General features: G+C 47.2%; 1 protein-coding gene across 2 annotated transcripts in view; it reads left to right on the top strand.

Annotated features, from left to right (window-relative positions):
- The window catches only part of lrp4 (low density lipoprotein receptor-related protein 4), an 88,667-nt gene that overhangs the window by 52,491 nt on the left and 14,667 nt on the right, over positions 1 to 21,509 (top strand). For both annotated transcript variants that reach the window (XM_068571844.1, XM_068571836.1), the window contains exons 3-15: positions 2,614 to 2,730; positions 5,956 to 6,069; positions 6,286 to 6,402; positions 7,205 to 7,333; positions 10,528 to 10,647; positions 10,887 to 11,012; positions 11,803 to 11,928; positions 13,041 to 13,175; positions 13,565 to 13,690; positions 14,064 to 14,294; positions 14,664 to 14,820; positions 15,777 to 15,994; positions 20,297 to 20,473. In XM_068571844.1, coding sequence (XP_068427945.1) covers positions 2,614 to 2,730; positions 5,956 to 6,069; positions 6,286 to 6,402; positions 7,205 to 7,333; positions 10,528 to 10,647; positions 10,887 to 11,012; positions 11,803 to 11,928; positions 13,041 to 13,175; positions 13,565 to 13,690; positions 14,064 to 14,294; positions 14,664 to 14,820; positions 15,777 to 15,994; positions 20,297 to 20,473 — 1,893 coding nt within the window. The remainder of the gene's footprint in view (positions 1 to 2,613; positions 2,731 to 5,955; positions 6,070 to 6,285; positions 6,403 to 7,204; positions 7,334 to 10,527; positions 10,648 to 10,886; positions 11,013 to 11,802; positions 11,929 to 13,040; positions 13,176 to 13,564; positions 13,691 to 14,063; positions 14,295 to 14,663; positions 14,821 to 15,776; positions 15,995 to 20,296; positions 20,474 to 21,509) is intronic.

The following is a 21,509-nucleotide window of genomic DNA, read 5'->3' as shown; positions in this document are numbered from 1 at the left end:
AGCGCCGCGCTCTCTCTCTCTCTCTCTCTCTCTCCCTCCGTCCGACAGCTGAATTATTTACTGAAACGTGGAGAAGCATCATCCTACTTCTGGTTGGTCGGTTCGAGGCCCCGAATCTGCTGACGCTGTCAGAGACGCTCCAAACGCATCAAACCGCCTCCACGTTTCACAAAGACAGGGGTGTGTGTGTGTGTGTGTGTGTGTGTGTGTGTGTGTGTGTGTGTGTGTGTGTGTGTGTGTGTGTGTGTGTGTGTGTGTGCGTGCGTGTGTGTGTGTGTGTGTGTGTGTATCAGGACTCCAACTGACAGACTCTCTGGAAGTTTCTCCCGTGCATGGCTGTGAAGGTGGACTTCCTGTTCAATTCTAGCTTATTGCAGCAGTTCTGGCAAATAATGAGCTCGGTTCTTATTTTATTTACGTATTCAACCTCTTTTTGTCTTTTAAAACGTGGATCATATCAACTGGAAAGCAACTGTAACAGCTTGACTTGAAAAGCGACGAGTTGGTTCATATGTTTTTTAGGGGGAATCTTTCAATTTAACGTCGTGGGGTCAAACTTCCACTTAAATGACATATAAAACCTCTTGTGCTGCGACTAAGGATCATATTCATAGTTCATTAATGTGTTGTTTGCAACTATAAAGCGCCAACATGTACATATTTAAATTGTCTGTATGTGAGAAGTCGTTCAACACTCAAAGACATTCAGCTTACTAAACAAAAAAAGGCGGGAAAATACAAATACTTTGATTTCAGATTAAAAAAAAATGGTTTGACTGTTTTATAATTGACTAATTACGATATAATTTATCTTGACCGGCTACTAAATAACTCAATTCATCGTATCGGCTCCACCGCAACAGTTTTGGGTTTCTTGCTTTGAAAATGTTTTGTTCTGTGTCTGATTCACAAACCTCCGATGTTTAGAGCGTGTCTTTGAATGCACCACACGGGAACTTTTACAAAAAAATGTGACAAAAGCAACCTTTTACACTCCTATAGCGTCTCAGTTTTCACGTTCACATCACACTGTTGAACGGAAATCAATGGTGAGGACAAAAAAAAAAAGAAGAGAAACTGATATGAAGTAGATAACTTCACAGAAATGCTTTGTTGACTCAAAATGTAGCGCGACCTTCAGCACGGTCGTGTTATTCAGACACGGGAGCGAGTTCATCAGCGGGTGAGCAGTTTACGAGGGGGGGGGGGGGGGGTACTATTCTCTCTCTGAATAATGTAATAACCATGCAGGGGTATGTGGGTCAGTGGGGCTTTACTTCCCCTGGAGACCAGAGCCACACCCCGACACACACACACACACACACACACACACACACACACACACACACACACACACACACACACACACACACACACACACACACACTTACTTAATTCCCTCTCTGAGCCCCGAGTCGTCCGCCTGTCTGCCTCGCTGGCTAACCTGCCGCGTGACGTCATCCATTTTTCATAAAGTCTGCGTCGCCCCGTCAATATTTCATATCTGGTATTGACGGGCGGGGCGAGAGTCGGCTCCCCTCCCTCCATCCCGCCCTCCCTCCCTCCCTCCCTCCCTCCATCTCTCCCTGGCCTGTAATTAAATTAGCTCTGTCTGCCGATGACAAAGGGCCAGTCATTCGGGGCTCTGCTTCGATGGCGAGGAGCTGCACTTAGAGCGGATATGAAGTTAAGGAGGAATGCGCCGCCGCTCGCTCGCTCGCTCGCTCTCGGGCTCGAGCTCTGGATTGGCCGAGATCAGGTGGTGGGGGGGGGGAATAAACCCTCCTGCACTTGACCCCTGACCTCGCTGGAGGGACGGCTCTTTATTTCGGTGATTTCTGGTTTGGGTTTGGTCGACTTGTATCCAAAAATAGTGGAAGAAAATGTCCATCACAGCTTCCCGTAGCCCAGGCACACGTTCAGGTTACAGAAGTTGCTCGTGATCGTCTGTTAACAGTGGCGCTGCACTTTCGTTTAATATAGAAAAACATGGTGAGGCACCAAGAGGAAATACTGCGATGTGGGCGGAGCTTAAGATGAATTTCCCTGAATATATGTGTGTCTTTATATTTGATGACCGCTAACGAATACAATCATTTATGTCGAAGCAAGTACAAACCAGACGGACCAGTCTGGTATCGCACCGTTTAACCATAACTACCGTGGCGCAGTGGCGAGCACGGGGGTCGTGCTCGCCACTTCAATCGAAGGAGCGGCAGCGGCGGCGGTTCGATCCCCGGCCCCCCCTGGCCAGCGTCGACGTGTCGTTGAGCAAGACACATAAACCTAAAATACGTTGTATGAAAGTTAGATTCCTGATGTGGCACCTTGCACGGTAGCTTCTCTTATTATTGTGTCAATGATTCCTAAAAAGTGCAATATAAAGTGTATTATTATTATTATTATTATTATTATTATTATTATTATTATTGTTATTACATAACCAGCAGGGAAATATCATTTCAGAAAAGTAATAAAACACATGACAAAAAAGCACCAAAGACCCCGCCCCCTCCTTCAGCCTCACGGGTCGTTTCCCCATTGGTTGGTTTGTTTGTTTGTTTGTTTGTTTGTTCCTGCTGACAGGCTTGTTGTCTTGTTGTGTGTCTGCAGTGCTCCCCACCTGCTCGCCGCTGGACTTCCACTGCGACAACGGGAAATGCATCCGGCGCTCCTGGGTGTGCGACGGAGACAACGACTGCGAGGACGACTCTGACGAACAGGACTGCCGTGAGTACACACACACGCACGCACGCACACACACACACGCCCTCGCTTCTTTCTCGTCCTCGTCAACACAACAAGCAAACAAAACGGTGAAGTGTGCCGTCACACACTGGCACACACACTCACGGGGAGTTATTTAAGTGGACAGATGCTTTGAGGCAGTCATGTGCAACGAGGTGTTAGTTTTAAACACACACACACACACGCACACTCACACACAAGCACACACAGAGAGACAAACACACACAGAGGCAAACACACACACACAAACACACACACAGAGACAAACACACACACACAAACAGACCAACACACACAGAGGCAAACACACACATAGAGACAAACACACAGGCACACACACACACACAAACACATGCACAGGCACACACAAACAGACACACACACACACACACTCACACACACATGGTCACCAGTCAAGACACTCTCCTGCCTTCGCTCTCAGTTTATCCCTATCTTCTTTTGATGCGTAGAGTTATCTTTCTGTGTGTGTACGTGTGTTTACGTGTGTGTACGTGTGTTTACATGTGTGTACGTGTGTTTACGTGTGTGTGTGTGTTTCGGGCCCTGAAATAGCCCGTCAGCTGCTTTGCCAGACAGAATGCGGCCCTCAGCGGGTGAAGCAAGGCGAGCGTCCATCTCTGCAGTCGTGCTTTTCGGCGTCGCCGGCGGTCGTCTGGGTGTTTCTATCTTTGCGAGGACCGTGTTCGTGTTTGTCGGTGACGACGGCTCTGGAAGGGGGCGGGACCTTTTTTTTCCGCCAGTTGCTCTCATTGTTCAAAAGTTTCAACCTCGGTTCCTCTTCGGCGCGGCGAAACCCGAGAAGTGACGTCCTCGCGGTCCTCACAAGTGTAGATGTGCAAACGTGTGTGTGTGTGTGTGTGTGTGTGCGCGCGTTTGTGTGATGCCGTCGAGTCCTTTGACCAAATCCTCCACTTCTAGGTCTCTGTATTTATTACCCATAATGCCTTCGAGAGGGCCTTTTTTTCCATTTTTAAAAGACTGATTGATATTTAATAACGACTCGTCCTTTTATCTAGCTCATGACGGCTTAAAATTATGATTTTTCAGTTTTAATCGACAGAAAAATGCACCAATGGGGTGACGTCAGGGCGACTTTAACGTCACTTAATCGCTTTTATTACACGCGGTAATGCAGTTTTTGTGCGTGTACGGCAGGTACAGGTCAGTTCTCTCTCTCTCTGGTGGTGTTTCTTATCCGCCTGTCATCTCGTGGTTTCTCCTCCTCCACTGTTGACCCACATACTGTATCAGCAGCCAGACACCGAATCACTTCCTGATGGAGGGGGGGGGGGGTGTCTGCTGTGAGCTAGCTATGAATTTTTCATCCCCATGCCCAGTAAACTCTCCTCCGCGTTCCCCGAACTGCTTATTATTTCATGCCTCTTTCTTTCTTTTCGTTCTCTTCATTCTTCTTTTTTTTTTTTTTTTGCACCCCTGGTCGGCCTTTTTAGTGGTTTTTATTTCATTATTTAGAGACCGGCGGGGAGGCGATCCTCCACGCTCGGCTGGAACCGAAAGTAGTTGTCGGGATTTTTTTTATTTTTTGTTGTGTGTCTCGGTGTGTGTTTGTGTAAAACGAGATATTCTGAATTCTTGAAGTTTAAAAGACAGAATGGGGGGAGAAAAGAAGAAGAAAACATGACACCGTTTCACCCCCCTACACTCTGCGGGAGCCGGGTAATGACTCCCGGCGCCCTTTGCCCTTTGACGTTTGGCCGCTGTGTGAATGATGAGCATCCTCAGGGCTCGTTGACCTCTGACCTCGCTCTGTTTACCTCGCTGATGAGGGTGTGGGGGGGGGGGGAGAAAGAGAGAGAGAGGGAGAGGGAGAGGGATGGAAAATCAATGATTTTTCTTACAAGTCGAATAATAAATGAGTGTATTGGTCCATAGTACGTGTCAAATAAAAAATGGATTTGGACCCACCGGTGGGCTTTTGTGGTTTTGACTCTTTTTCAGGGTGGATTTGTTTTGGGTGGGGTGATGTGTGTGTGTGTGTGTGTGTGTGTGTGTGTGTGTGTGTGTGTGTGTGTGTGTGTGTGTGTGTGTGTGTGTGTGAGGTCAGCTGAGTCTCGGCTCTTGAAAGTAGAGCGATAAATCGTCCTTAATGTAATTCACAGCTCATTACAATTATTATTATTTATATTCAGTCCACTGACTGGTCGCAGCTCTTTAATAACCAAATGAAAGAGATGCGTATGAACATTTTAAGTTTTGGGCTTATGTGAATTATTTTTAATGTGGGCTTTTTTCTTCTTCATTTAAACATTAATATCATTAATATTTGCAACGTGTCGACTTCAACGTCCAGAGCAACATTTAGATTTTTAGTTTAAAGACATTATTTTTTAATTCGATTCATTGTTTACGTTCCACCTAAATGGTGTTCCAAGCACAGACACACACACACACACACACACACACACACATACAAATAAACACGGATACACACACACAGAGACAGACATACGCACACAGACACAGACTCATGCACACACACACACACACAAGCTCATGTCACTTGCGTAGCTTCATCTTCATCATCATTTTCCCAGCATGCCCCTCTGCTTCGTGGGTTTCCCTCCGTCTCTGTTTGTCTCTGCCGTTCGCCTCTCTCTCTCTCTCTCTCTCTCTCTCTCTCTCTCTCTCTCTCTCTCTCTCTCTCTCTCTCTCTCTCTCTCTCTCTTTCTCTCTCTACATTATGGATCACCTCCCCGCCGGGAGCCCATCCATCACGTCCCTGACGGACCCGTTTACTCGGCGGCGGCGGCGGCCTTCGCTCATCGATTGCGGCGCTTACAGTAGAAAGCGTCTTGCAAATCCATTCGGCTTTTTTCTCTCTTTTTTTTTAAAAAATCCTATCGATGGACGCGTGATTAAAGAGGCGAGGTGCTGCCGTTGTTTAAATAAAGAAAAGAACGCCTGAAACAATGTCACAGTGCAGGAAGTTCAGCAGGGAAGGAGCGACTTCTGCCCGTCGGCGTGAACGACGAGCGCGTCTTTCGTCTTCAGCCTCAAGGTTAACCGTCCAACAACAACAACGTCTCACTTGCATCAGCCAACCTCACACACTTACCTGCTCTTTGCTTTTTTGTGTGTGTGTGTTGTATCCTCATCACATATACTCTCTCTCTCTCTCTCTCTCTCTCTCTCTCTCTCTCTCCTTCCTCTTCTCTCTCTCTGCAGCTCCCAGAGAGTGCGAGGAAGACGAGTTTCACTGCCAAAACGGCTACTGCATTCGCAGCCTCTGGCACTGCGACGGAGACAACGATTGCGGGGACAACAGCGATGAGCAGTGTGGTGAGTACACACACAAACAACACACACATTCACTACCAAGCATTTTGTCCGCCATTTTTGTTTTGAAGTGTCCTTTTCAGTGGTTCCCTTATTATCCGTATTATTGTCTCTTTTTAACTCATTAAAAGCTTCTCTTCCCATCCACCGTCTTTGAAGTATGACCTCTGTGTGTGTTTGTGTTTGTTTGTTTGTTTTTTCTCTCTCTTGCCGTGACAGACATGCGCAAGTGTTCGGACAAAGAGTTTCGCTGCACAGACGGCAGTTGCATCGCCGAGCACTGGTACTGCGACGGGGACACGGACTGCAAGGACGGGTCGGACGAGGAGAACTGCCGTGAGTCGCTCTCGAGTGTTTGAGAAGGACGCGGGGGGGAGAAACGGGGCTTAAAGGGAGAGTTTGGGTGTGTTTGGATGAGGTGCTGGTCCATAGTCGGCGTGCCGCCTGCAGCAGATGGTTCTATCTCAGGCGCAAAGCCAAAAAAAAAACCTTTTACGACGGGAAACTGAAGCCATTATGTCCATTTGTTCTCTTCAAAACTACAAGACTCCATTGACAAAAGCATCAAAAGTCATGTCACCTTGCAGAACACAGGATGTTTGTATTATTGTGAAGAAGAAAAAACACACAATGCAACACGAGGCCAAAAAAACAAACACATTCCCTGTTAACATTACATTTTTTATGGCAGTTTCAAAAGAGGGTGAATGTACCAAACGGAGAACTTTTCTTCGCGGCAGCCGAATAAAAAGACAGTTTCCTCGTTCTTTGAACAGTATGCTTTTGTATGAAGTTCAAACACAAGAGAGTCGGGGACTCCTCAGGGTGCAAGCCTTATGATTACAGAGACTACTGCCGCGAGAAGAAGAGGGACAAATGTGGCGGCTGAACGGGTTTAGCGTGTGAGCCGGAGACCTTCCGGCGCCGCCGCCGTTTGCTGCGCAGGGCGAGCTCATGTTCGCCTTCTCGGGCCTCCCGCTCAGCATCTTCTGACAGACTCTGCAGCCGAGAAGAGCGGAAGCTTCAAAGAGCCTCCTGACGGCCAGCTGCTGCTGCTGCTGCTGCATCTTTTCCAGCATCTGTTTAACATGTCTCGGTCTGTGTGTGTGTGTGTGTCTGTGTGTGTTTGTGTGTGCAGCCTCAGATGTGATGGCAGCCACCTGCAGCGTGGAGGAGTTCCAGTGCGCGTACGGCCGCTGCATCCTGGACATCTACCACTGTGACGGAGACGACGACTGCGGGGACTGGTCGGACGAGTCGGACTGCTGTGAGTTCTCTTAAAATATGGACTCAAACGGCTATTTCGAGATCATGGGATCCACAAGGTCCCCCCGCTTTCAAGTCATATCCTCATGCGATTCCAAGACTTTTGGTTGGAAATATTCAAATATAAGTCACACATTTACACTGCAGGCCCAGAAAAAAATTGAAAATATAGAACCTGCATGCTTTTTGCCCCAAACTGCATGGGATCAATATGAGAGGGAGAACATGATATGTGACATGTAACACAAGGCAGTCATAGTGCAAAGCAACAAGTGGGGAAACTCCTTTTTAGAAGAGCGATTATTAAGGAGGACGTATGATGGACTGGTGGTGTCGTTGGAGGCAACTGCATTGTCGCTTGAGAAATGTGGACCACATTTGAGTAAGAATCTTCATATTTTAGTCTGGAATATGTCAGAAAATGATGGAAAAAGCCCCTCCAGAGTCCCCGTTTTTTTTTTTATAACTAACTTTGCTCCTTTTTTAGTCCATACGTATTAACATTATAGAGAAATATACACCCCGAAAGATCTTTCTAACCTACTGGGTTCGGTGTCTTCGTACTCTGAGTCAGCTGACGTCACTTTGAGCTCAGGAGCAGCTGTTTTCTCGTTTTTTTTTCCGCGTGCCGCCGCTCCACAGCATCTGTCATAACTGCCTGTTAGAGTTCTATTTTCTCTTCTTCCTGTCACTGTATCACACACACACACACACACACACACACACACACACACACACACACACACACACGCACACAGTGTGAAGCCGCGGTCCTGATCAACACTGACTATCGCGTTTCGCTCTCCTCGCTCCGGAGACGCTGCTGACAAATCTCTCAGCGTCTCCCTCCTTATTCTCTCCTCTCCGATTTCTCACGATCTTGTTTCATTCGCTCATCGTCCATAACCACCCACTACACCTCCCTCTCTCTCTCCCTCTCTCTCTCTCTCACACACACTCTCCCCCACTTTGATGTGTCGATCTGCAGCGATGAGCACAAGCTTCAAGGTTTTTGCAGCATCGTTTGTCCCCCCGTTTCTCCTCCCTCCCTCTTCTAATTGCTGGCTCGCTTCTGAAAGTGTTTGACATTTCTTCTCCGGGAAGTTGATCTGGCATCAAAGAAGAAAAAAAAAAGTACAAAAAGTAAAAAAGAGTCAGGAGATGAGTCCTAAAAATACACTTCAAATAAGTGTGCAGAGGCGCATCAGCTCCAAATGACTCATCACACTATTCTATGTGGGATTTCTTAATTTTTCTTACTATTTTTTTTTTTTTTTTACTAAAAAGCACCGCAGTTCACAGATCAATCCACTTCCTGTAAACCAGCTGCACTTCAAGTCCCCGAACTGTCCACTTCCTGCCGTCCTCTGCTTCTTCATCTGCACTTGGTCTATTCTCAGCTCTCAGTGTCATTTCTGAGCGGCAGCGAGGGGCGTTGACATTTCTAGCATTTAAGAATCTCATCGAATTTCATTTCAGAAAGTGTTTTTTTTTTAAAAACAACAACCATACAGATAGTTTGTGCACACACAAGAGAGAGAGGAGGCATTCCTCAGAGGCAGAAGAGGGCCCATCCTCAGACAGCATTCCTTGGCATCGACTCTTCAGACACATGAAGGGAGCTTTGTTAGAGGAAGAAGCCTCTCTCCTTCTCCCTCCCTCCCTCCTTCCCTCCCTCCCTCCCTCCTCTCTCCCTTATGTGAACGCGCACATCCAAAAACACTCACAACTGCATGCCTCGTTACCGCTTGCGGACACTGATACTGCTTTCGGCTGCATAGCTGAGCAGATGAAAGAGCATCGTTGCTGTGTGTGTGTGTGTGTGTGAGAGTGTGAGAGTGTGAGAGAGAGAGTGTGAGAGAGAGAGAGAGAGAGAGAGAGAGAGAGAGAGAGAGAGAGAGAGAGAGAGAGAGAGAGAGAGAGAGAGAGAGAGAGAGAGAGAGAGAGAGAGAGAGAGAGAGGCAAGTAGCGATATAAAGGGTGGATGAATCATTTGAGTGTGTGTGGGCGTCGGTGTGTCCGTCAGCATCCCACGCTGATTCTAGTGACCTTATAATTCTCTCTCTCTCTTTCTCTCTCTCTCTCTCTTTCTCTCTCTCTCTCTCTTCCTCTCTCTGTGGGAGAGCCACCTGCTGTTTTGATCGCCCTCTCCTCTCCTCTGGTCCGGGCCGATAAGCCCCGCCCCCCCGCTGTGCTTGAAGCTCCAGAACATCTTTCACTTTTCTCTCCTTTTTTCCCTCCCTTCTCTTATTTCTTCCCTCTCTTCCCCTCCCTCGCTCCCATTCTCCCTCGTTTGTCAGGTTTTTTGTTTGTCCCTTATCTCCCTCTCGCCCACTGTGGCTTTGATGGCCGCCGTCTCCTGCTGTCAGGAGGAAAAACATGTCCGAGGCAAAACGCGCTCGCGCACACACTTTTGTGTGTGCGTGTTTTTTTTTTTTGTGTAAGATGCTTACGTGTGATTCAGCTTTAATCTTCCTCGTCCTCCTCCGCTGCCAGTTTGATCTGATCACTTTGATCTGAGCGTGTGTGTGTGTGTGTGTGTGTGTGTGTGTGTGTGTGTGTGTGTGCGTGGAGGAGAGATTTAAAGGTGGGACAGCTATGATCGCCGGGCAGAAAATGATCACAAGGCCTCCAAAATAACCAATTACTGTCTACGGGGACCGAGACACAACTGATATGAAACACTTTTTTATGGACGGCATTCAGAGTGATGACATCATCATAAGCTGCTTCCTGGTCCTCTGTGCACATGACAGGGAACTGTGGGAAAACCTACCTGAATGGAGGCAGTGAGTGTTGCGGCGGACGCGGAGTCTTTCTTTCTGTTTTCATTCACGTGTGAACAGAAGCAACGGGAGGCGGCCGCCTGCTCCTAATGTGTGTGTGGAGTGTTTTTCTAAAAAAGACGCCGCTCGCTGCTCGTGGAGCTTTTTAACAGCAACAGACGTTCCTTACCAATCGACTCGGTGTGTTTTATTTTCTTTATTTTGGTTATTTAATACAAAAAGAAGGACTGGAGTGTGTCTGTAGCGTTCACGTCGTCATACTGGATGAGCGACGGCCATCAGCTGTGAAGTAATCACAACACAACAGCTTCATTATAATACAGCTGTGTTGCCTGCTGCGGCTGTCATGTTGCTGATGTCTTTCTCTCTCTGTGTGTGTGTGTGTGTGTGTGTGTCTGTGTGTATGTAGCTTCCCACCAGCCCTGCCGATCAGTTGAGTTCATGTGCAGCAGCGGGATGTGCATCAACGCCGGCTGGAGGTGCGACGGCGAGTTCGACTGCGATGACCAATCGGACGAGAAGAACTGCAGTGAGTTGCCGCCGTCGCGATTACCAAGCATAAGAAACGCCGCGTGTGTGTCGAGTTGTGCGTCCCTGTGTAGCGTTGTGCGTCCAAACATTTGTTTGCTCACTTATTCGTCGCAGTGTCAGCCTTTTTTTAAATGACTTCATCAAGAAAAGGGCAATCGCACTGCGAATATCTCAGATCGATGAATAACGTGTGTGTGTGTGTGTGTGTGTGTGTGTGTGTGTGTGTGTGTCCTGCAGCCACGTCCATGTGCACAGCTGACCAGTTCCGGTGCGGCACCGGACGCTGCGTTCGCTTGTCGTGGCGATGCGACGGCGAGCCCGACTGCTCCGACCGCAGCGACGAAGAGGGCTGTGAGAAAACCGGTGAGACGGCGCGTTGTTGCTGTCATCTTGTTTTTTCAGGAGCTAAATATAAACCCAGCTTCCACCACAGCCATGGCAACAGCTCAGAACAGCCCTCCTCTACCCACCACGCCACTTTTTTCTTTTCTTTCTTTAAACACAGAAGCTTTTCAAACAATGGACTGTTCAGTTTTTGCCCCAGAAAACACAAACTCTGTGGGCAAACTGCAGGAACGGTCCCGTTTATTGTGATGGAAGAGATATAAAGTACAGGCAGCGAGGGGAGAAGAGAGATGGATCTTTTTCTCCTTACTACCTGATACCTGAGCCACGAGGCTCCAGATCACTTTGCACGATATTTACAACCATCTCCAGTATTCTTTTAAAAAATTAGGGACATTTAAAACATAAAAATAAAAAAAAGATATATAAATGAAAGAGCTATGAACTTGTTATTTGGTATGTGACTTTTCTTCTGTGAAGAAAAAGTCTCCCTTCAATTTTAAAACCCATCCGGAAAAAAACAGTCACAGCATCACTAATGTCGGGTGAAAATCACCCGAAGACCAGTGCTCGGAGCAGGAAGACACGCCCACCTTCCATAAGACATGCCCACCTTCTGTAAGACACGCCCACCTTCCATAAGACATGCCCACCTTCTGTAAGACACGCCCACCTTCCATAAGACACACCCACCTTCTCTCGTGCAGAGTGGGAGATACAAAGTTGTCCGACGAAGGAAAAGTGTGTAGACGTTTGTCTCTTTGTCTGTTTGCGTGCATCGTCTTATATCCCCCCTCCTCCCCCACAGAGAGTCCGCCGTGTGCTCCCGACCAGTTCCAGTGTGGGAACGGGCGCTGCATCGGCCAGAGGAAGGTGTGCAACGAGGTCAACGACTGCGGGGACGGGACGGACGAACACCCGCACCATGACTGCCGTGAGTTGATAAGGCTGCACTTCTAGATCATGTGATCCGCGTCTGGACCGCAGAGTGGAGACTGAACGGGCCAATTTAAAAAAAAATATATAAAAAGATCTAGAGCACCGGTGCATGTTGGGACGTCCAACTGCACTTCTGCTAATTAAGACGGTGCATAATCTGGGCAACCAAGTCAGGAGCGAGGGGGCGAAGGGGTCGAGTTTAGTCTTTTAATTAGTCAAAGGTGTCTTCTGGACTCAATCCCCCGGTCCTGTTAACTTCCCTGCATCTGTGCCGTATTGCTATATTAAAGGACACTGACAAATTGGAGAAGGGAGCAGTTTTTTTGAAAGTCAAAATGCTAACAAATAATGAATGAAGAAGAATATTCCGTTAGATCAAAAGCATTGTTTTCTTTTTCTTTTCTTACTATCTTAAAAATATGGAAGCTCATTTCCGCCACAAACAAAAGAAGTCATAAATATGACAACAACAAAAATCAGAATTCTGAATTATACAAAAGTATGACCAAAAAAAGAAATCATAATTATGACTTTCTTTTTTTGTCAACTCTTTTTATGAACTATTTATTTTTTTTGTAAATGGGCTTCCATATAATAATGCCGCCTTCAAATAGAAAAAAACGCCGCTTTTTCGACCAGGTTTTTGTGGTCAATGGCGCCTAAACATACCTCTCTTTAAGACCAACGCGCCAACATTTGCCACTTGCACAACGTGGGCTCTGGCCGTGGAAAAGACAACCAGCGCGACTATGACGGCAGCATTGCACGCTGCTTAGCCCCGGGTGTAAGTTCAGCCTCTTTTACGGCGTGCACAGACTGTGAAATAGCACTTACTGTCATAACAATGTCATGAATACTGACATGAACATTTAACATATTGATTCCTAATTGAGATTCATTGACAATCTTGTGGGGTGAGGTTTCGGCCTAACGGTGGCATTAGATGGAAAGGTCACTGAAATCATTTCACGACAACATGGACTGTATATTCCTACCGACGTCACCGTATTCTTGAGGCTCAACGTCACCAGACTCACGTTTTATATATGTATATTTATACTGAATCACCGCGTTGACGTTCCTGTAACGTCTGTGTGCGGCGAGCAGGTCCACGCTCCAGCGAGGGCGACTGTAACCAGAATAATGGAGGCTGTTCCCAGAAGTGTCAGATGGTCAGAGGACTGGTCCAGTGCACCTGTCACACCGGATACCGGCTGATGGACGACGGCTTAGCCTGCCAGGGTACCACTCTCTTTCTCTCTGTGTGTGTGTGTGTGTGTGTGTGTGTGCAGTTTGTCCTTCAGTCAGCGGAATATTTGCTCAAAACTTAATGGAAAGTTAAGGTTTGAGCGAGATTGTGGATACAAAATGTGGTGTATGGACCTTAGTTTAGGATTCCTGTTTCATTGCCATCATTTTTTTTACTCTGTTACTTTCTAGAAATGTGTTTTTTTTTGCCAGGCCAAGAAGTTCGTTTCGACTTTAAGGGGTGTAACAAGTTACTTCCTTACCTTCATTACTTTGTGTCTTGATTTCCCTCGTGGTTAACCCCTGCGGGAGTTTGACGCCAACACCTCTCTCAACAACTCCCCCTTCCCCCTCTTGTCTCCTGCCTCTGTGGTCCGTTCCAGATGTGGACGAGTGTGCCGAGGAAGGCTACTGCAGCCAGGGCTGTACCAACGCGGAGGGGGGCTTCCAGTGCTGGTGCGTCCAGGGCTACGAGCTCCGACCCGACAAGCGCAGCTGCAAAGCTCTGGGTAGGAAACCACTGGACTCCACTTCAACCTTGACCTTGTGACCTTTTAGAGAGGTCGTTTTGGGTTCGACTTTATACTTTACCTCGGTTGGTAACTGTATCCGCGCCTCTGCTCCGGGGACTTTGTCTGGACTAGATTTGGATCAGCGAAAGGCAGAGTGCAGGTCTGATGCAGCAGCCATTAATCTGCTGCAGACCGGCGTTAAACCCCAGGTCAGGACGGTCTGCCAGGCAGCTTCCCCCCCCCCTCCCCTCCCTCTTGACCTTCACCTCTAGTGAGATTAATGCGCGTTATATTAAAAGTGACGGTCGGTTCACGCACAGCCTTTTGGGGGAAAAAAAAATCAGAACTCACATCGTCTTCCTTTCCTCAGGTCCGGAGCCCGTGCTGCTGTTCGCCAACCGCATCGACATCCGCCAGGTTTTGCCGCATCGCTCCGAGTACACGCTGCTGCTCAACAACCTGGAGAACGCCATCGCTCTGGACTTCCACCACAGCCGCGAGCTGGTCTTCTGGTCCGACGTGACGCTGGACCGCATCATGAAGGCCAACCTCAACGGATCCAACGTGGAGGAGGTCGTCTCCACCGGTCTGGAGAGTCCAGGTGTGTGTGGCGGGCCAATAGGATGCCGGTTCAGACGTAGCACAACGGGCCACTTTAAAACCAAAAAACGGTCTGAAAAAGTGTTTTGCACTTTTTAAAGGAGTTCAACATTGTCAGAGAAGATCAATATCAATCTCCTGTCTGTGTGAGTTTAAAGCTGGGGTCTTTGTTAGCCTAGCTTAACTTAGCATGAAGCTAGGAAGAAGAGGGTAACGGCTAGCTCAGTCCAAAGTGTAAAACCCCCTAAAGCTCACTTGTAAATGTTAGATGTACATAAATAAAAACTATTTTACATGAGATAAATATACAATAGCTTCATATTCAGACAAATCCTAACATGTTTTTCTTTTTTTTTTTTTGTCCTTTTAGGTGGACTGGCCATAGACTGGATCCACGACAAGTTGTACTGGACCGATTCTGGGACGTCCCGTATCGAGGTGGCCAACCTGGACGGGACGCACCGCAAGGTGCTGCTGTGGCAGAACATGGAGAAACCCAGAGCCATCGCACTGCACCCCATAGAGGGGTACGAATCCACACACACACACACACACACACACACACACACACACACACACACAGAAAAACTATAAATCAGTGGTGGCCCGTTAAAGCCAGCTGGGCCTTCTGTGCTGCATGTTGAAAAAACAAAGTTCTAGCTATTTTATAATATAATAAAAAAAATGTAATAATTTGTAGAAGAAGAACACTTCCTTGTAGAGGAGAAGAAGAAGCTGTACTCTGTGTAACACAGTTAAACCTACTGGCAAGCGAGATGGAAACTGGAAAGCAGGTCTGCATAGCTCGCTGTTAGCTCGCGAGCTAACTAGTGCTCATTAGCTAACTAGCACTTGCGCTCTAACTAGCGCTCGTAAGCTAAAAAGCGCTCTCGGGGAGGGCTGCTGGCGTAGTGGCCAACACCACGGACTATATATATATATATATATATATATATATATATATATATATATATATATATATATATATATATATATATATATATATATATATATATATATATATATATCCCCCTGGATGTGTCCCAGTTGTAGTGCAGCAGCAGCAGAGCAGGGATTAAAGTTTGGCAGCACAGCCGTGCCCACAGGCGAGCATCTGTGTGGAACAAGTATTTCCTGAAAGGGGCAGCAGCTACGTGTGTTTTCATCTCCATCCTCGTATGCTGCAGTGGCAGGAAAGACTTTTAGGTAAAGCCCCTGAGAATGATTTAGCGAGAAAACTCATTCAGCTCATTTGCATGGGATAATTGAAAAATATTATGAGAAAAAAAACCCTCTTCCCTCAAGAGGCCGGTCAGAACAGATGAGTGATGATGAGAGGGACGGGAATGTCAGGGACAGAGGAGACTTTTTTAAATTTTTATAATAATAACAAGCATCTGCTGTGTCTGGAACCTTGACAGCAATTTGTTTAGCTCTTGACAACAAGTAACACCGGACTGTTCCCGCTTTGTCCCCCTTCCAGTAAGATCTACTGGACGGACTGGGGCAACACGCCTCGCATCGAGTACTCCAACATGGACGGCTCCAACCGGCGGGTCATCGCCGACACACACCTGTTCTGGCCCAACGGCCTCACCATCGACTACGCCGGCCACCGCATGTACTGGGTGGACGCCAAGCACCACGTCATCGAGAGGGCCGACCTGGACGGACGCAACCGCAAGGCCGTCATCAGCCAAGGTAGACTCCCCGGCTGATATCGGACGCTTTTTATGGGAAGTTCAACATGTTAAGGACATGTTAAGAAACTCGTTCCAGCCCGTCGGGGTGCAGGGGTCTGTACCTCTTTTCCCCGTGTTCAAGTAGTCGTATGAACCCCAAAATTTGTTCTTATACTTGTGTTATTTTATATCTTTTTTTTCAGATTTTTTAAAAATTTATTTTATTTTTATATATTTTTTATTTTGATTTATTTCAGATATATTTTTTTTATTCATTTATTTAATTATTTATTATTTTATTTTTCATAACATCCAGCTTGATTTTGAGAAAGATTTGCACTGTTTTGGAAAGGTTAGGATCTAAGGAATCAAAATATGCAACAAATATCACTGCAAAACAAAGCTTTGACATATTGGCAAGGTGTTTTAGTAAAAAAAAATAGAAAAGTTACTTCATCTATGGGAAAACATTGTTGGATTTTTTTGCGCGCTACGGCTTTAAATCTTCCGGAGCTTCTGCTGGTGCTCTACGACCCGGATGCAGAAACATCCGTCCTCCAGGGAAACCTCTGCCTTCAAAATAATCCGCCTGGTTCATAAGGACATGGATTGCTTCGTTAGATTCCCACAAGCCTCACGGTTTCAGAAGAAGCGCGAAAGAATCGTCAAATTCATTTGCGACACAAATCTGCGGTTTCTGGGCTTTTTGACGTTTTGAAACTCTGCATCGACGAGCAGAACCGGAGTTGATGAAATGTAAACACACCCAACCTTATGTCTGGAGCGTCTCATGTGAGGCCTCCAGGGAGCTGACGGGAGATTTGTGTGTACTAAGGTTTGGCTGGAGTTCAGATTCTCATTAGTTACCACACACACACACACACACACACACACACACACACACACACACACACACACACACACACACACACACAAGGGGATTATTTGTACATATAGGATGCTGCTTGCTGACGCTACTTCATTATACCCTGTGGAGATAATCAATGCCATATTTCTATTAAAGAGCATATGCATGTGCCTACCACGGAAATCCAGACACACACATACACACACACACACAAACACACAGACACACACATCTTAAAGGAAAACGTAAAGCTGTTTATGAGACCTTGTGTTGCAGTGAGATGTGTTTATCAGGTTTTTGGCTGGTGGAAGGAAAAACCGGTGGCGACCAAGTGTGTTGTAAGAGTGTGAAAGGGGAGAGCGACAGGGCAAATGTTTGATGAGGGTGTGTGTGTGCGTGTGTGCGTGTGTGTCGGTCATCGGCGCTGTGAGCTCTCCTTAATGATGTGTGCTCTCGGGATGAAAAGCTGTAATTGGCCCTGTCCTTCCTCCACAACCTCTGTTTGCTCAGACAACACCCGGACAAACAGTGTGTGCGTGTGTGCGTGTGTGCGTGTGTGTGTGTGTGTGTGTGTGTGTGTGTGTGTGTGTGTTACATTCTGAGCCGCTGTGCTCTGGAATGTTAACGAGTGTCTATCTCCCTTCACCTCTAGCGTTCTGTGTGTGTTTGCTGGATGCGTGCCACCTCCTCTGTCATTGGAGACGGGCGGCGGGCCGGTGTCACGGATAACGCCGCCATGGAGGCCGTGCACCTGTAGTGGGGGAGGGGAGAGAAGTGTGTGTGTGTGTGTGTGTGTGTGTGTACCCTTGTTCACACTTGGGTTTTAAAAATCACGACGTGTGAAACCAATTTGAGGTTTTTGGTGTGAAACTTTGAGTCGCAGCTTTAGAGACTGACAGTTTAATGTTTAAGTACAACAGCAACAGTGCTCTCCGTTGAAAGATGGCCACTAAACGCTGGTCACGGCGGTCGGTCCACCGCGCCCTGAAGCCGAGCGGCTTCCTCGTCCAGCCGGAGCGCCGTCGCGTCCGCCGATGACCCGCGTGACGGATCCAGGCCACCGGGAGGTGCCGCTTGTAGGTTAAAGGGGACGTCGCTGTGAAAGGCTGGTGGGACAGTTTGATGCCCTGTCGCCCTGCAGCTGCTCCTCCAGCTGTCCCGGAAAAACACGAGCAGGAGGGAGGAGGAGGAGGGGAGGAAGGAGGAAGGGGGGGAGGAAGGAAGGTGACCGTATCAGAAGCAGGCGCCTCCGAGATGTCGATGGCGCAGAGAGAGAGAGAGGAAGAGGGTGCACTGTCTCACCCTCATGTCAAGATAAGATCACACACACACAGCCAGTATCACCTCACACGCAGACACACACACACACACACACACACACACACACACACACTGGGACCTGTCTGAGGAGGAGGGGGCAAAGGGAAAATGTACAGACTTGACTGTTTCTTACTTCAAAAAAATTGTAATACCTTGATAATTACTCGACACTTGAAGTGTTCTTTGACCAGACGGTTCCTGATGTTAATCTAAATGTCTCAACATTTCACTAAACCCTAATTGAGGAAGGGGATGTTGAAGAAAACAAAGAAAGTAAATTCTAGTAAGATATTGAATAAAAAGAAATGAACATCTTAAAGTCTCACACAGTACAAACACTGATCTTTGACATCATCATCTCTTGAATCACTCTTATTCTTTAAAATCCACATTTAAACATGCATACGTTTGGGAGCCAAAGTGTGTATCCATCCCATAATAGTATCTATGATAAAGTCTTTATTCTGTCCTCTGAAGTCCAAATCTGTGCCTTTTAAAGAAGTCTGTGACGTCCCCGTTTCGACAGACGGGATGCGTCTAAGTACTGGAAAGAAATATCTGATTCAAATCCTCCACGTCTCACAAATCGTGCCGACGAGACGCGATCGCTCCGAGTTCATAACGAAGCATCGAGGGTTATTGGGGAAACATTTTTCGGGAGGCCAACGGAGGTCAAATTCCTTCTTTCATCTGTCTGACGCCGGCGCCGATCAAAGAGGCACTAAAATAAAACAAGTTGTTGCTCATAAAACAAATCAAAAGATTAACAAAGAGATGAAAAAGCTTTTGCCTCGTTGAGCAATCAGACACACGCACAATCACCCTGATGCTCGTGGCTCATTATCATTCCTGTCTCTCAGAGCTTCAGCCATTTACCGCTTGACATTTATGCCGCGCTGTAAAACACCGCCATTAAACGACCAGCGCTGCTTTTAAAGACGCCTGTAGCCCAGCATGCCCGCTGCACCTCCACCTCCTCCTCCTCCTCCTCTTCCTCCTGCACCACGGGCCTGTGCGGCGCGCTCGTCCAGAGGAAGAGGAGGTGTGTGTGTGTGTGTGTGTGTGTGTGTGTGTGTGTGTGTGTGTGTGTGTGTGTGTGTGTGTGTAGGGGTTGGGGGGGTTCACCCTCAGCAGATGTTCTCAATGTGGAGGCAGATCTGCGAGGGGTTCCCTGGTGCACGTGTTAGTATTTATGCTCATATGAGCGGCGAGCGCTGATACTTTTGGGCACAAGTGAAGGATTTGTGCAAAGGCGGAAGTAGTTCAGAAGTCTCAAGCTCCCAGTCCAGAGCTCCCAGTCCAGAGCTCCCAGTCCAGAGCTCCCAGTCCAGAGCTCCCAGTCCAGAGCTCCCAGTCCAGAGCTCCCAGTCCAGAGCTCCCAGTACGAGCAACACAACAATCTGCCGAAGTTGAGACACATTCCTTGAGTTTGTTTTCCCTGTTCTTCTAACTGCTTTGAAGTAAGTTGTGTGTGTGCGTGCGAGTGTGTGTGTGTGTGTGTGTGTGTGTGTCAGGAGATTTAGCGGGGCTGGACTTTTCCAACTTTAAAAATAAAAAACGCTCCTAATGAGCATTTATGAGCATGTTTTAGAAGAAAAAACTCCCCGATAAAAAGTTATTTTAGTTGAGTTATTATTTATTTTTTTGGGGTGTGTGGGGATTAGAGCACAAACACACACACAGACACACACACACACATAAACATATTGTATACACACCTTGTAAATGAGGAGAATTTCTGGCACACATTTCTAACCTCTTTAGAGAAAGAATCGACCATTAAAATGATTCAAATCTGCAAAATAAATCAAATTTAAGTGCAGGCTGAGACGAGAACGTCCAAAGTCCGTCCTCAGGTACCGGTCTGACCGTTTTTTTTAGTGCTGTCCACCTTGCTTTCAGATTCTGGACGGGGTGAAAAAAGTCCTTTTACTTCAGGCCGATGAGCGCCTCTGCTTTTCATACTTTAAAAATATATATTTTTTTACTATAAGCTGTCAAACCTTTTGACAAGCTGTGTCATGAAAAACTCTCTCTCTCTCTCTCTCTCTCTCTCTCTCTCTCTCTCTCTCTCTCTCTCTCTCTCTCTCTCTCTCTCTCTCTCTCTCTGTCTCTCGCTCTCTCTCTCTCTAGGCCTGCCCCACCCGTTCGCCATCACCGTGTTCGAGGACAGCCTCTACTGGACCGACTGGCACACCAAGAGCATCAACAGCGCCAACAAGTTCACCGGCAAGAACCAGGAGATCATCCGCAACAAGCTGCACTTCCCCATGGACATCCACACCCTGCACCCGCAGCGGCAGCCCGCAGGTCGGTGCACGAGCCCAAACCTTACGTCAAACCTCCCCATAGATGCCCTCAGTAATTAGCGGTGCACTCCTCCTCCTCCTCCTCCTCCTTCTTTTTGGGGCAGCCAAGGTCCTCTGTCGGAGGATCGCAGGACAGACGGGAGCGAAACAAAGTCTTTGAAGCCGGTTTAGTTTGTGTTTTTTAATTTTTTTTTAGATGTTTTATCGAAGGCTGTATTGTTGTTGTTGATGATATCGATGATATGTGTCGTTGTCGTCAAATGACGAGCAGCAGTAAGACATGATGATGGAATATGTTGTCTCTTTATCTAGATTTTTCACTTGGAGGCAACCTCCTCCCCAAAAAAACCATGTATCAGCCTCACAATGTCAGGTCTTAGTCGGGCCTTTTCTGTGTGGCGTGCGTGCGTTCTCCCGCCGTATTACCGCCATCGAAACGCGGCGTCAGGAAGGGAAGCCGGCGTGAAACCAAAATGGCCGTAACGGATCGTCTGCGGCTTTTCCCCGACGAGACGGGAGCCGAAACAAAGAAGAAGTTTTGTTTCGTTTCAAACAGTCAAAGTCTTTTCTATGAAGAAGAGGAAAAAGAAGCTGATTGATGTCACATTTAGTGGCAGAGGAATGTTTGAGCTTCTCAAAGGTTTCGATGAATGGACTTTGATGTCTCTGCCTTTTTTTTTTAAAGTTTCATAAAAAGCATTGACAACAAACGCAACACACATACAACACGGACAAAGCGGCTCTACAGAGAGATTATTTGGAACATAACTTCAGAGTTGAAAGCAAAAGAAAACTTCAGATCTATCTGTCATTGTGTGTTTTTTTTAGTTGTTGTTTTAGAACAATGGATCTATTTTTCCTCAGTCATGGAAAAAGGGAAACTTTCCCCCACATCCATCCGGAGACGGAGGAGTGATTTGCCGCTCTCTCTTGTGTCGGACCCCGCGGTGAACCGGCCGGTTTGAGGCGTTTGTGTTCCCAGCGTGGCGGCGAAGGCTCCTTGTGTTTCTTTTCTCACGCGCGCAGTGTTCAACTTT

This window comes from Clinocottus analis, unplaced genomic scaffold (assembly GCF_023055335.1).
Source record: "Clinocottus analis isolate CAN_PGR_092001 unplaced genomic scaffold, fCliAna1.0.p SCAF_1, whole genome shotgun sequence".
NCBI lineage: Eukaryota > Metazoa > Chordata > Actinopteri > Perciformes > Cottidae > Clinocottus > Clinocottus analis.
This window is presented reverse-complemented; position numbering and strand designations above follow the sequence as displayed.